A 15,864-nucleotide genomic window follows, 5' to 3' on the forward strand; every position below is an offset into this window, starting at 1 on the left:
ACACTGAACAACAAAACTGGGCTTTATGGGCCTTTGCAAGCGCAAACAGACTCCTACTTGGAGCCTGGGAAGATAAACATCCGCCATCTATTATGCAATCTGACGCCTTTAATGGCCTTGCTATCTTTGGGTTTGAGCTGGATGTTCAACAGTATGCAGATGACACCCAGCTCTACCTCTCTTTTAAATCAGAACCAGTGAGGGCAGTGAAGGTCCTGTGTGAGTGCCTGGAGGTGGTTGGAGGGTGGATGGCAGCTAACGGATTGAGGTTGAATGCTGACAAGACAGAAGTACTGTTTCTGGGAGACAAGAGGACAAGTGGGTGTGGAGGACTCCCTGGTCCTGAATGGGGTAACTGTACCCCTGAAGGATCAGGTGCCCAGCCTGGGAGTCATTTTGGACTCACAGTTGTCCATGGAGGTGCAGGTCCATTCTGTGTTCAGCTGTCTACCAGCTCCATCTGGTATGCAGAATGAGACCCTACCTGCCCGCAGATGTCTCACATGCTCTGGTTATCTCCTGCTTGGACTACTGCAATGCGTTCTCTGTGGAGCTACCTTTGAAGGTGACCCGGAAACTACAACTAATCCAGAATGCGGCAGCTAGACTGGTGACTGGGAGAGGCCGCTGAGACCCCATAACACTGGTCCTGAAGGACCTACATTGGATCCCATGATGTTTCCGAGCACGATTCAAAGTGTCGGTGCTGACCTTGAAAGCCCTAAACGGCCTCAAAGGCCCAGTATCCCTGAAGGAGCGTCTCCACCCCCATCAATCTGCCTGAACACTGAGGTCCAGCTCCGAGGGCCTTCAGGCGGTTCCCTTCCTGCAAGAAGTGAGGTTACAGGGAACTAGGCCTTCTCAGTAGTGGCACCCACCCTGTGGAACACCCTCCCATCAGCTGTCAAGGAAATAAACAACTATCTGACTTTTAGAAGACACCTGAAGGCAGCCCTGTTTAGGGAAGCTTTTAATACTGGATGAATCATTGTATTTTAATATTCTTCTGGGAGCCACCCAAAGTGGCTGGGGAAACCCAGCCAGATGGGCAGGGTATAAATAATAAATGGTGGTGGTGGTGGTGGTGGTGATGTTACTCTTGAGATCAATGTGTGCTTGTGCTATGAGATTTGCTGCTTGCTTATATTGTAATCCAGCTGTCTGAACAGCATCCAGATAACCCGTCCCTTTCATTTCATGTAACAGGCCAACCTTGCTTTATTTCTCTTGTGCGAGACCTTCTTGTGGGCTTGGAAACACATATTCATAACAAACACACATGATAACTCTAGTCTAGCCAAACCTCTTAGTAGCTTGTGTAGGAAGACGCATGAGTGCTGGACATGCATGAGGGTTCAGACGCACCCCTTATAACATGTGCATGACATAACAAACACAGCACTACACAACATGAGATTCCTGCTTTGCAGGGGGTTGGACTAGATGACCCTTGGGGGACCCCTTCCAACTCTTGAATCCTAGTATTCTATGATCTTTACACAGAGGCCCCCCAATGCCTGCTGCAGTGCTGGACCACCTTCCCTCTTTCATCTTTGCAGTGACTCGGTCCTCTCTGGGACTACTTTGGATTGTTGTTTTAAAAAAAGATTTTTTTAAACGACTTTGTTGGCTGGAAGGGAAGGGTTGTGATTGTACTGGCAGCTGTCCTTAGGCTGACAAGACAGCCAGCCAGCGAATGCTTTGCAGTCGTCTCCTTGTTTTAACGCCGAACAGCCATCCTGAAGTGAGAGAGGTGTGGCGAAGATTGCATCCTGCCGGGTGTCCGGAATTGCTGGTGCTGTCTCAATCCAGCCAGAAGGATCTACGGCGCAGCAAGGAGCCAGAGGGGAAAAGGGAACAACAGTGGACAAGCATCTTTGGCCTGGTGAGTCGGGATGGGGGAGAGAAGTGCCTGGCTTTTCTTATTTTCAGGGCTCTTTCACCCACCCAGCTCTTCCACAAACCCAAGAACTACAGCTCTGGATCTGCCCTGCGAACCAAGCGCATTCGAGCTGGAGACAGGTAAGTGGAGCAGAAGCTTCTCGCCAGAATGAAGAGGTTTACCTTGCAGGCAGCAGCAATGGGAGTCTGAGCTGTTCCGGAAGCACAAAACCCTGCAGGATTTGAGCTGTCAATTGGATGGGAAAGAGCTGTAGGCTTCCAGCATGAGATGCTTCCTCATTTAGGCACAGAAAGCAGAACATGTGCAAATCCATGGCAATCTCCAGTAGCAAACAGCACCCACTTGGAGCCCACAAGAAACCCCTTGCAGCCAGCGGCAAATCCTCTCCCATGCTTCCCGTAGTTCTGGAAAATGCGAGCTGCGTGAGTCTTGTCCAACGGGCATAGTTCAGGCTGGGAACGCTGTTGAGCAAGCATCTTCAGAAAGATCAGCCGGTCACCACTGCCCATTGCCAAACAGTCTGATATCCAAGAGATGCACATTTACTCAATTGTTGCGAGGGTTTGGCTTGGGAAGGAAGGCTTGCAGAGGAAAGCCCTCCAGGGAAAGGGAGTGCCGTGCTTGTGAGCGAGCTCCTTAGGTTAGGGAAGGCTTTAGATGCAAAAGCAGATGCTTAAAAGCTTGCCATTAATATGTTTCCTTTGAAAACCTCTGGGCGGGGTTCAATGGATGAGTCCCACTAATGGAAACCAGCACAATGGTTCCGAATGCAGCAGGACTCCTAGGTTCATAGAATCGGAGAGCTGGAAGGGTTCCTGAGGGCCATCTAGCCCAACCCCATGCAATACAGGAATTTCGAACAGCTCTTACTGTCAGAAAGTTCTTGCTGATGTTTCGTCGGACTCTCCTTTGTCATTTGAATCCATTGGTTCAGGCCCTACCTGCTCTTTAGAGGATAATAATGTTATTGGGGGCGGGCGGGTTAGGCCCCCTGTCTAATTCTTGGAATATCCAGGCTAGCTTCCTGGCGGGTTGATAGCCTGGGCGATGGGCCAATAAGGGAAGCAAAGGAAGGGGCGACAAATAATAATAATAATAATAATAATAATAATAATAATAATAATAATAAATAAATAAATAAATAATTTATTATTTATACCCCACCCATTTGGCTGGGTTTCCCCAGCCACTCTGGGCAGCTTCCAACAGAAAAATAAAATACAGTAATCTATTAAACATTAAAAGCCTCCCTAAACAGGGCTGCCTTCAGATGTCTTCTAAAAATCTGGTAGCTGTTTTTCTCTTTCACATCTGATGGGAGGGCGTTCCACAGGGCGGGTGCCACTACCGAGAAGGTCCTCTGCCTGGTTCCCTGTAGCTTTGCTTCTCACAACGAGGGAACCATCAGAAGGCCCTCGCCGCTGGACCTCGGTATCCAGGCAGAACAATGGGGGTGGAGAGGCTCCTTCAGGTATATTGGACCAAGGCCGTTTAGGGCTTTAAAGGTCAGCACCAACACTTTGAATTGTGCTCGGAAACGTACTGGGAGCCAATATAGATCTTTCAAGACCGGTGTTATGTGGTCTCGGCGGCCGCTCCCGGTCACCAGTCTAGCTGCCGCATTCTGGATTAGTTGTAGTTTCCGGGTCACCTTCAAAGGTAGCCCCACGTAGAGCGCATTGCAGTAGTCCAAGCGAGAAATAATTAGAGCATCCACCACTCTGGCGAGACAGTCTGCAGGCAGGTAGGGTCTCAGCCTGTGTACCAGATGGAGCTGATAGACAGCTGCCCTGGACACAGGATGTACCTGCGCCTCCATGGACAGCTGTGAGTCCAAAATGACTCCCAAATGGGTGGGACCCTCTCTGTCTCCCTCAATTTGCAAGTATTTAGGAGAAAGGCACAGTTGAGAGCAGAGGGCTGAGGCATGTGAGCAAGAAGCAGGCAGAAGCCAGAGGGAGAAAGCTACGTTTGGTTTCTGTTTGAATCCAAGGTTGTGGCTATGGGAGAAACAAGACCCTTTTGGCGTGCTGATGCTGTGAGCCCCTCATCACAGGCTCAGGTTGCGTACATGTGTAAATAAACCATAAATCCTAAAGACGGCATAGTAATCGCTGTGCTTTATTCCGAAGGAAACACAAACCCTGGGTACCGCTGGGATCTGGACCTGCTCAGAGATTAGGGGTACCCTGCAACAATATGTATTCTGCCTCTTCCTTAAAAATGTGGCAAACTGGCCTTTTGTGTTTGAGCGTCTGCTACGAAGTCCGACTCCGACAGCAGTAGCTGTGGACTAGAACTTCCCCTCAAAAAACAGAGTCCTTTCTGCTGTGGACTGAAATCCCCAGGTGTCAGAAAAGGTTATTTATGTATGCAACAATGGCGGCCCATGTTTTGTTAGCTCCAAAATGGAAAATGAGCGAGGTCCCAACTAAAGACGAATGGCAAGTTAAGTTGACAGAACATGCACAATTTGCAGACTTAACATATAGAATAAGAGAACAAGAAGAACATACGTTCAAAGAAGATTGGAAAACGTTTATTGAATATGTGGGAAATAATTGTGTACAGCTGAGAACGCTGGCAGCATTTAAGATAAAATCAACAGTGTAAATAAGTTTTGATGGATGCAATAATGGAAAACTGATTGGTATAGTTTTTCGTAAATTATGCAGGGATTTAAGATATGTAAAATGAACCATGGAAAGAGAAGAATGGGAGTCATTGGTATCTTAAGGATGCAAAATGTATACAGTGGTACCTCGGTTTATGAACTTAATCTGTTCCGGAAGTCCGTACTTAAACCAAAGCCATTCTTAAACAGAGGCACCCTTTCCCTAATGAGGCCTCCTGCCGCCAGTGCCCTTCCACCATTCAACTTCCGTTCTTAGACCAAGGTAAAGTTCACTAACAGGAACACTACTTCCGATTTGCAGAGTTCATATACTGAATAGTTCGTAAACAGGGCTGTTCTTAAACCGAGGTACCACTGCATTTGAAATTGTGAAACAGAAAATTTAATTTAAAAATACATTTTTCAAAAAAAAGAAACTGCGGAGCAAAAGCTAAGTGTGGGTGAGCTCTGTGTCTTGGCTCATGGGAAAATATCTGAATTCATAGAATCATTGAGTTGGAAGGGACGCCAAGGATAATTTAGTCCAACTTCTTGCAATGCAGAAATAAGCAGGTGTCCCATATGGGGATCGAACCTGCAACCTTGGCGCAATCAGCACCACGCTCTAACCAACTGAGCCATGCAGGCTCTAACCAATTGGGCCATATAACATTGTACACTTCCCATTTGTCAATGAGAGGGGTGAGGCATCCCAGCATCGGGGTGACTTAGGCTGGGTCTGTTTTGGACTAGGGAGCGCTGGAGGTTAAAGGGCATCTTCTTTCCCACATGCAAGCAGAGTGTACGTGGGAACGCCTTACAAGACTGTCGTTCTTCTACCCCACATCAATCACTCAAGGGACGAGGCATCTGTATTCTTAAGCAACCATCTCACTTCATGATCTGTGTCAAAAGCTGCCAACTGCTTCTCCGCACACAGAAAGGTCTCTGCTAGAAGGGGGGGGGCATCAGTTTTGCCGAGCTCCGATGGGTATCTCATTCAAAAACAGAGAGAGATCCAGCTTTCCTGCTGTGGGAAATGGCTGCTCCCACACGAATGGACCCCAGCCGTGCCAGTCAGGGCTGATATGGGGGTAATTAGCCCTGGCAGACTCCCCAGGGTGGGGGAGGACTATCTCACAGACCCGCGGATCGCCCGTGATTTGTTGGCTTGCATCAAGGTGCGAATGACAGGGGCGCTGGGTCTAAGAGCACGGCATGGGTGGCACTCTCTAGAACCACTCCTACACGCAGGGGCACCTGTTCCTTAAAAAATCAAAAACAGAGAGATATCCCAAGCCAAGAGCAGAGGATCTCCTTCCCGCGATGTCCCATCAGATGGGCAATTCACAAGCAATCTGTCAAGCAAATTAGTCAGAAAGTGTTAGCAGCAGCAGCTGTTATTGGGATTCGGGGATCTATTGGCAGCTAGATGGGGAACCCTTATGCAGGCATCCCCAAACTATGGCCCTCCAGATGTTTTGGCCTACAACTCCCATGATCCCTAGCTAACAGGACCAGTGGTTGGGGAAGATGGGAATTGTAGTCCAAAACATGTGGAGGGCCAAAGTTTGGGGATGCCTGCCCTTATGGGTCTCTGGAGGCATTAACTGTCCTAGGCTAGAATGTCAACATGTGGCTCAGTTAGTTAGACATTCTTCAACTTTCCAACCCTACAATGGGTCGAAAGGTGCTTTCAATGTGCGAAAAACACTCTAGACATGCAGGGAAGCTCTGGGCACCTGCTTCTGTTGGAAGCGGAGATTGGGAGCAATGAATCAGGAGATTTGTCAAGTAACCACTTAGATGTGCTTGAAGTCTGTTGCCAGATGTTTGAGTAGATGCTGTCTAAGTGAATCATAAAGCTGTGAAAGGATTCTGAAGAAAAGTTGTGAAGAACCGGCTTGAAGAGCAAACCTCATGAGGACTGTGTCCTACATCAGCCTCTGCCAAGCTGGCTCGCTCCAGATGTTCTTCTGCGCTACAGCTGTTAGCAGAGAGACTGGAACAAAGGAGATCGAGCCCAGAGAGAAAAGAAACGGATAGCACTTTACTGATAACAAGCTGAACAAGAGCAGTATATAACTCGAGGAGAATCTTACTGACAGCCTAATTGAGAACAGGGAGACTTTTAATCACACATACTGAGATCAAACACCCTTCAGAAATACTTTCCCTTTCAACTGTCAAATCTCAGCCATCTTCCTCACTGGCCAAGTTCATCAGCTTTGTTGAATTAAGTAAACCAGATAAACTGAATTTTGAATAAATGGGCAATTCATTGTTCCTTTTTGGATCTTATTGTTACAAACGTCGTAACTCTCTGCAAGATTTCAGGGGCTTCCAGGCACTCACCCAGGGTCCATGTTCCTTCGGAGAATTGAGACACACCGGAGACTGTCATAGCTTTAAGAAATGTAGTTTATTCACCTATTTACACTTTAAGTGAAAGAAAGAAATCCAGACCTTACAGCGTGGTCATTTCAAGAGGGGCTTGTCCCCCACAGCAGTGCAGCCGGCCTTCAGCCAGCCTGCCCAAGATAGATCCCAATTTTTCTTCTTCCTTCATCTTCCCAGCTCAAAATCTCTTTTCCTGTCACCTCAAGCACATACCCCACCCAGGCCAAAGGATTCCTTTTGGATGGCCCATAAGCCCCCTTTGTCACATTAACAGATTTGCTCTTTGCTAGGCCAGCCAGGCTGGTTTGCATAAGCCAGCCCAGGAATTCCCTATCTGGTACAGCTCTGCAGCTTGTACTTCCGCCCATATCCCGATTAATCAAAATCCTACCATTTATTAATTTCTAGGGGTTGGGGTTAATTACTGGAACGGAGGAGGAGAGAGAGGTCTCCTGTTCAGGTTTCCCACAGACATCTGGTTGGCCACTGTGAGAACAGGATGCTGGAGCAGATGGAATTTCGGCCCAGTCTGGCTCCAAGGCTCTTATGCTCTCCTACAGCTGCATATATATACTGTTAAGACCAGGAATGGGGGGGGGCAGTTAAACAACTCTCCCCAAACCCCAAGTCCCCACCACAGCCTCTAACAATGACCGTTGACACAGGCACCACACATACACAACAGCAAAGAGGCTCAGAAAATCAGGCCATAAAATTGTAGCAGTAAGCGGGCGCCAGGCATTGTGCCGTTTCCTCTGACTATCCAATATAGAATCAAATAATCGGCAAAATTCAACAGTTTGACGGATTTCCTTGGTTCCAGTGTCTAATGGCTCCTCTGGAAGAGGGGAATCCAGGGCTCCCCCCCCCCCCGCTTCCATAATCCCTTATGCATAAGGTCACGTACTCCTCGCCCCTCCACAAGGTGGGAATTTAGCCACACGATAGGAGGCAGGAGGCAATCAAGGGCAGCACATACCCCAGACAGAAACCCATCGAGATGGTGGATTGAATCCTGATACCTTCAAAGGAGAAGCACAGGAAAGCCTTGCAGCCAGGGGAATGTGCAAATACTTCTTTGGGGAAGAGGGTAGTTAAAAGGTGTCCGGAACTGGGGTTATTGACAGGGGTGAGAGATGGGCTCATGTTTCTACATGCCAAACACTCCTACTCTGTGACATATATGTGACGTATTGATGATGCTGTTGAAAAATGTATTATGGGAAATGGGAAGAGGTCTTAAAAGTTCATGGAACCCCATGCTTGGGGTTCCTACTCTTTGTGTGTTTGAACCTTGTTGCAACAAATAAAGATCAGGGCTACTGACCGCTGTTTGCTTCTTTAACTTGGCTGGAGACTCCTTCTTTTGCTCACCGGAGGGACCCGTGGGGAGTGGCATCCTGTTGAGCTGGGCAGCAGAGTAAATCCACACGCCAGGATTTTTCCTCATCAATACCAAAAGGTGTCTTTTTCTTTCTTTCTTTCTTTCTTTCTTTTTTGCTTTTCCATGCTTTATTGTTCATAATTGCATCTATACAACATAAACTTATATTCATTGTCATCCGCAAATCCAAAATCATCACAAATCACAAAAGAAATATACAAACTCCCTAACAATAAATTTTCTTCATCAACATTTGACTTCCCATCCTTTCCATATTCCTTTCATTTTGATAAACTTGTTGCTTAACTTAACTACTTATTTAACAATAAAATATTAGACATATTAGAAAAAGGTGTCTTCTCATGGAGCTCTCCAAGGTCCTGGCATCCTCCTGTCCTGCTTGCAGGTTTGCCATTGGGGCATCTGGCTGGCCACTGCGAGAACAGGATGCTGGACTCGATAGGCCATTGGCCTGATCCAGCAGGAATGGCCTTGGGAATAGACAACCCACTCCAGTTGTTTGGTGATAAGGACTGTGGTCAGGCAGGGGTGTGTTTGGTGGCAATTTCTGCTTACTTCAGGATACTCCAGAAGCATCTAACAATGTGGCTGTACATGTTCTCACAAGGTGGCATGATGCCCGAGATCGGAGCAATCCCACATCCTTCAGCCTTCAGCTTCCTCCTGGCTATGCTGCTCCTGGGCCTCCCTTCCGCCAAGCAGCACTCGTGTCAGAATGAGTCCATTGGGCTTCTACAAAGCATCATCCAGCGCATGGTGAGTAAAGAGTGACCAAGTGATGGGAAGAGTTGGTGTGCGAATTAGGCTTGTTGAAATTGCCAGATGTTTTGGATGGAGGGGGAAGATGTAAGGCGTTCTGAATCAAGGTTTCCCGGCCCCGGTGCCCTCCAGATGTATAGGGATGTGATTCCCATGTGGGAATGCTCAGGGAGGCAGGGGGGGATATATAGTTTATTAATATCCTTCCTAACTTGTGCTAGCAAGTTCCTTTACTTAGCAGAGTTTCACATTCCCCTTTTATTGCACAGTGGGTAGCTAGTTGCAGGCTTCTTTAAGCCTCTCAATATGAGATTCCTGGTAAGTCCCTTTATATCCCTTCTAAAAGAATAAACACACCACAATCTTATTTAAAGTCGATAAGTTCACTCACAGCATCATCAATTCACAGTTGGATCCCTGAAGGCAGACTTAGTTACAAAGTATATACCAGGCATAGGCAAATTCCGGCCCTCCAGATGTTTGGGACTAAAATTCCCATCATCCCTGACCACTGGTCCTGTTAGCTAGGGATGGTGGGAATTGTAGTCCCAAACATCTGGAGGGCTGGAAGAGAGAGAGAGAGAGAGAGAGAGAGTGCTGTGTGACTTGCCCTTTTGTTACCTGGGCAGGTAAGGTTACACTCACCTCTAGTCACACGCAAAGGAAGCATGTCCCAGCCCACGAGGAAACAGGAAATTCCGACTGGCTGGACCAAACATCCCCTTGCATGTCCACTCTAGGAAAACAAAGAATGTTGTATTTGACTGCTACTTATGTCTCACATCCCACACCCCATTGGTTCCAGCCAGTACAATCATGCTAGCTGGGACTGGTGGGTGTTGGGGTCCAAAACATTTGGATGGCACCAGGTCACACAAGGTTGCCATATGCATTCTTGACAAAACTGCTGAATTGTAATCGGACAGCCATGATATTGTTCCCCCTGCCCTATCCATGCATCGCCGCAATAGCCAACCTGAATCTGTGGTCTGATTGGTTAAGGCCTCTTATAAAACTTCTTGAATTCCTAATAGCAGTAATGCTTTTAAGCAAGCTGTCCTCTAACTCTCACCTCCTGGAAGAATCCATGAATCGGAACACAGGATGCACTTCTCCAGATTTTGCGGCACAGTTCCCAGCTCAAGAAAGTTAGAAACATGTGCTTTTGAAAAGGTGTGTGTATTTTAGAACAAAACGTATGCTGAGAAAAAAATGCACCGTTAAATATGCATGTTGTGATTAAAATATATGGCTAATACCTATTTAAATGCAAATTTATATAGACAATTTTGTGCGGATTTTAAAAATCAAACTAATCCACAAATGAATGTGGAAATTGACAACCTATAAATGCATGCCAAATTGAGACAGCCCAGAAATCGACTGATCTGCTCATTCGTACCTGGAACACCCCTCTGTCAGAGGAAGGGAACCACAGGATGCAACCCATACCAATTTCAATTATTACATTTTGATTAGTGTTGGCACTGTGTTGTGTTTTCCTCCTTGCAGCAACTCTGGGAGGTGAATCGCCCTTGTACCCATTTTACAGTTGGGGACTTTGGGAGTGGAGAGCGGAATAGCAGGCGAGGATCCCTTTCTGTGTTGGAAACTGTTGTTGTTAACACTCTCATTGCATAAATGGGTTTCGCCGTGTGTTCAGTAAATAATTCAGTTTTCCATCTTGAAATTAACCTTCCTGAAGATGTTCCTGCAGGCTGTTTTCCTTGTATCATCATAATGGGGAGTGTCCATTTAAAGGACCTTTGGGTTGGATCTGCTGCCGTCTTGGTGGGAAAACTGCCATCTTGGCTTGTCCACTGGCTAGCTTCCCCCCTTAATGTGAATAATAATAATAATAATAATAATAATAATAATAATAATAATAAATTTATACCCCCGGCCATCTGGTTGGGTTTCCCCAGCTACTCTGGGCTTGTTGTTCTTTAGTCGTTTAGTCATGTGACCAGAGACGTCAGGCACTCCTCTCTTCCACTGCCTCCTGCAGTTTGGTCAGACTCATGTTGGTGGCTTCGATAACACTGTCCAACCATCTCATCCTCTGTCGTCCCCTTCTCCTTGTGCCCTCCATCTTTCCCAACATCAGGGTCTTTTCCAGGGAGTCTTCTCTTCTCATGAGGTGGCCAAAGTGTTGGAGCCTCAGGTTCGCGATCTGTCCTTCCAGTGAGCACTCAGGGCTGATTTCCTTCAGAATGGATAGGTTTGATCTTCTTGCAGTCCGTGGGACTCTCAAGAGTCTCCTCCAGCACCATAATTCAAAATCATCCATTCTTCGGCAATCAGCCTTCTTTATAGTCCAGCTCTCACTTCCATACATCACTACTGGAAAAACCATAGCTTTAACTATACTCTGGGCAGCGCCCAACAGAATATTAAAAATAGAATCACACGTTAATGCTTAATTAAGTATTCTATGTATATGTTTAAATCTACATTTGGTTCTTGCTCCTATTTATTTAATTAATATTCACTTAGGTTCATACTGTTATTCTATTTATATAGATGTTTTGCTTATGCTGGTCTATGACCGTAATAAAGTACTTGACTTGACTTGAAACACACTTTAAACTTCCCCATACAGGATTGCCTTCAGATGTCTTCTAAAAGTCAGATAGTTGTTTATTTCCTAGACATCTGATGGGAGGGCATTTCACAGGGCAGGCGCCACCACTGAGAAGGCCCTGTGCCTGGTTCCCTGCAACCTCACTTCTTGTAGCGAGGGAACCACCAGAAGGCTTTTGGAGCTGGACCTCAGTGTCCCAGCAGAACAATGGGGATGGAGACACTCCTTCAGGTATACTGGACCGAGGCCGTTTTGGGCTTAAAATGTCAGCGCCAACACTTAATTGTGCTGGGAAACGTACTGGGAGCCAATGTAGGTCTTTCAAGACCAGTGTTATGTGGTCTCAGCGGCCGCTCCCAGTCACCAGACTGGCTGCCACATTCTGGATTAGTTGTAGTTTCCCGGCCACCTTCAAAGGTAGCCCCATGTAGAGTGCATTGCAGTAGTCCAAGCGAGAGATAACTAGAGCATGGCACCACTCTGGTGAGACAGTCTGTGGGCAGGTAGGGTCTCAGCCTGCGTACCAGATGGAGCTGGTAGACAGCTGCCCTGGGCACAGAGTTGACCTGCGCCTCCCTGGACAGCTGTGAGTCCAAAATGACTCCCAGGCTGCGCACCTGGTCCTTCAGGGGCACAGTTACCCCATTCAGGACCATGCAAAGCACTACCCTGCTTTTTATAGGGTAGGGCACTGGGGATAATTATTATTATTATTATTATTTATTTATTTATTTATTTATTTATTTATTTATACCCCACCCATCTGGCTGGGTTTCCCCAGCCACTCTGGGCGGCTTCCAACAGAAAAATGAAATAAAATAATCTATTAAACATTAAAAGCCTCCCTAAACAGGGCTGCCTTCAGATGTCTTCTAAAAGTTTGAGTTTGTGGAACCTAGGGAAGGGAGCAGGCCCCAAAAAGTTTGGGAACCGCTGCGTTAGAATTTCACTGTTTAGCTGGAGAAAGCATAACCGCAAACCCGAGGATATCACCATTTGAACAATAGTTCCTATTATCTGCTTTCCCCCTCCACTCATCTTCTCTCTCCTTTCTATTACCTTGCCCTTTCCCCCCACCTCTCGTTTCCTCAGGTGTAACTGATCTTCGGAGGAGAGGCAACTTTTAACCTGCAAGGAAGTGCTAGCGCAAAGTGTACACGAGAGTCACGGCTCCGTTAAAAACTAATTGAAACACCCAAATCATTCCGTACCTAACAGACACAGAGTTGAAATCTATGGTGATTATATAAACTCAGAACGGCAGCAAACTAAGATGCAATTACTCTATAACAAAATCCCTTCACAGGTCTTTGCAGCAGGGAAGGAGGAAGCTAACAGCTGTTTCCCTTCTTTTTTGAGTCAGCCAGTTAAGTAGGACACATAAAATAGCCAAGAAGGACTTTTGAATGTTACGAGGTTGGAAATAAATGATCCATGGCACTCTGTAAAAGCTACATACTTGCCAAATATGTTTTAATATTTCTCTATTGCTCTATCCTCACGGTGGAGAAGGGGTCGAAGCCATTTGTGGCATAGTGGTTACAGTGTCGAACTAGGACCTGGGAGACCAAGGTTCAAATCCCCGCAACTCGGCTGTGAAACTCACTGGGTGACCTTGAGCTAGTCACCGCCTAGTCAGTTTAATCCAGGCACCCCCAAACTTCGGCCCTCCAGATCTTTTGGACTACAATTCTCATCATCCCTGACCACTGGTCCTGTTAGCTAGGGATCATGGGAGTTGTAGGCCAAAACCTCTGGAGGGCCGCAGTTTGGGGATGCCTGGTGTAATCTACCTCGCAGGGTCATCGTGGAGTGATTAAAGGGGAGAACCACATAGGCCACCTTGGAGGAAAATGTTGGGTATAAATGCAAGAAATAAATAAATGGAATTACCCCCCCAAAAAAAAGGCTTTCCAAATATTTGCAGAAATGCCACAAGAGCATGCAGTTATGTACATGCATATTATATACAGTATCATATCATATACCAGTGGTGGCGAACCTATAGCATGCATGCCAGAGTGGGCACTCAGAGCCCTCTCTCTGGGCACGCGCACCATCGCCCCAGCAGGGCTGTGGCTGGGGGCTGGCAAAGTGCTCAGCTGCTCTCTCTCCCCCCCCCCCACGCCACTGTGAGCGGGAAATGCTCCCAAGAGCACGCACTGCCCACAGCAGCGTCAGGGAGAGTTGCGTGCCCATCAACCAGCTCCCCCCTCCCACGCCGCAATTTAAAACAGGCCGAGCAGGTAAGAGGCAGATAGCGATTTATGTTGTTAGCTGTTATGAAGATAATAAGCAGAAGGTGGATGTACACACAAAATAAAGCCAGCCATGTACTTCTAGTCCCCAAGCAAGTTCAGCCTCCAAAATCAGTATCTGTACCTCCAGCCCAGGGGTTCCCAACAAAATTTTCTCGAGGACCCCTCATCGAGCCGCTATTGTGACAAGGACCCCCATTAATTCCTAATCCTAAAATTAAAAAGTGAGAGCCAAATTAAGAGTCTTTTTATATTTTATATTTATACGTTTTTTACAGTTACGATTTAGGTTCAATGGACACTGACAAGATCGGTTTGAGAGTCACTGACTTACTTGCTTGAACATCAAATGCATTATCTTCCTCTTCATCTGTAGGCCTTTGTTGTTTTAACGAACCACTTTTTAACCAACGGTCCATTTTTAACTACGCGAACTGTAGCTTCCGCGAAAAACAACGCTTTGTTTACAAACACTACTGTTTTGCAAAGAGGCAGCACACGCCAGGGAGGAGGGAGGGGAATGGAGAAGACAGGGTACCTGCGCAGTAGCGCACAAATGAAGCTGACGTGTGCAAAGCATCTTGGGGAGGTGAGCGTTAGTAGAATGCGCATGCTGCCTCTTTGCAAAACAGTAGTGTTTGTAAAGCGCCACCTAACGGCATACAGCAGAACTACTGCCTCTATCTAATTCTAGTTTTGCGCTAGACTCTGCTCATGCAGGAAGCGGCCAAAACAAAAAATCTGTTATCATACGAAATATATTTAATATATTTTTTATTCTAATAGCATCTTGCGGACCCCTCTGGCATAGCTCGCGGACCCCTGGGGGTCCCCGGACCACCTATTGGGAACCACTGCTCTAGCCAACCGGCTCCAAAAATTTAGAATTATAGCATCCTCTTGCAGGATCAATGATTCAGATTTTATCTTGGCTGTGGTCAGTGCTTCTCTGCAAGGAGGACATTGCAAGAAATCTGTTCTGAGAGGGGCAGTAGTTACACCTTTTCTGAAGAAGCCTCCTCTCAACTTGGTGATTTTGGAAATTACAGACCCGTTTCAAATCCAACAGTTTTGGCTAAAATGTTTGAGCGGGCAATGATTCCATCTCTTTATGACTTAGGGTTGGCTTAGGGCTCATCCGCTTGAGCCACTACTTTCCCCGGGGGGGGGGGGGAACCCACTGTTTTACCTCTGGATCAGAGCAAAGTCAAGTGAGTTTTCTGTGGAATGATGTTTATCCTGATTTACAGCTGAATAACAGGTTGGGAAGGCAAAACCTCCTGGACCTGTGCTTTTCCGTCTCTAGGTGACCTATGTGGTCTGACACGTACCTTCTTTCAGCTGATATTATCCTTGAATATAGGGGTAGCTGGCAGGGTACTCTGCAGGTGCTGCTGAATTATAACACTTAAACTATCTGCCTGTTGGCCATGCTGGTGGGGCTGGGAGCCCAGCAACTGCTGAAGGCCACCATGATGGGTGCCCCTGCGTACACCAATGGCCTGCCTTTCCTTCATCACGGAACTCGAGGTTAGCATGCATGGGGTTCTTAGGCAAGCTCTCATCAAACGGCAAAATATTATTAATGATAATTAATTATTAATCAATATAAAATAATAATAATACAACCCCACCCATCTGGCTGAGTTTATTTATTTCGTTACATTTATTTGTATGTGCGCATGCAGGCAATCATTATTATCCCATATTAAATTGCCGTGTTGCCTTACATCAACAAATTGGGTTTTGGGTTGCAGTCTGGGCACTCGGTCTCTAAAAGGTTGGCCATCAGTGTCCTATACAGTGGAACCTCGGTTTATAAACACCTCGGTTTATGAATTTTCGGTTTACGAACGCCGCGGACCCATCTGGAACGGATTAATTCACTTTCCATTACTTTCAATGGGAAAGTTCGCTTCAGTTTATGAACGTTTCAGTTTA

At 46.6% G+C, this 15,864-nt stretch overlaps 1 protein-coding gene across 6 annotated transcripts in view; it reads left to right on the plus strand.

Moving 5' to 3' along the window:
• Positions 1 to 622: 622 nt before the first annotated feature.
• The window catches only part of LOC132592277 (uncharacterized), a 31,491-nt gene continuing 16,249 nt past the window's right edge, over positions 623 to 15,864 (plus strand). For 3 of the 6 annotated variants that reach the window (XM_088672854.1, XM_088672855.1, XM_088672853.1), the window contains exon 1: positions 623 to 9,078. In XM_088672854.1, the coding sequence (XP_088528980.1) occupies positions 8,749 to 9,078 (330 nt within the window). In that variant the 5' untranslated portion in view covers positions 623 to 8,748. The remainder of the gene's footprint in view (positions 9,079 to 15,864) is intronic. The other 3 variants (XM_060275462.2, XM_060275463.2, XR_015950731.1) reach the window with 3 other exon arrangements.

The sequence above is a fragment of the Zootoca vivipara genome, chromosome 6 (genome assembly GCF_965207765.1).
Source record: "Zootoca vivipara chromosome 6, rZooViv2.hap1.1, whole genome shotgun sequence".
Lineage (NCBI taxonomy): Eukaryota > Metazoa > Chordata > Lepidosauria > Squamata > Lacertidae > Zootoca > Zootoca vivipara.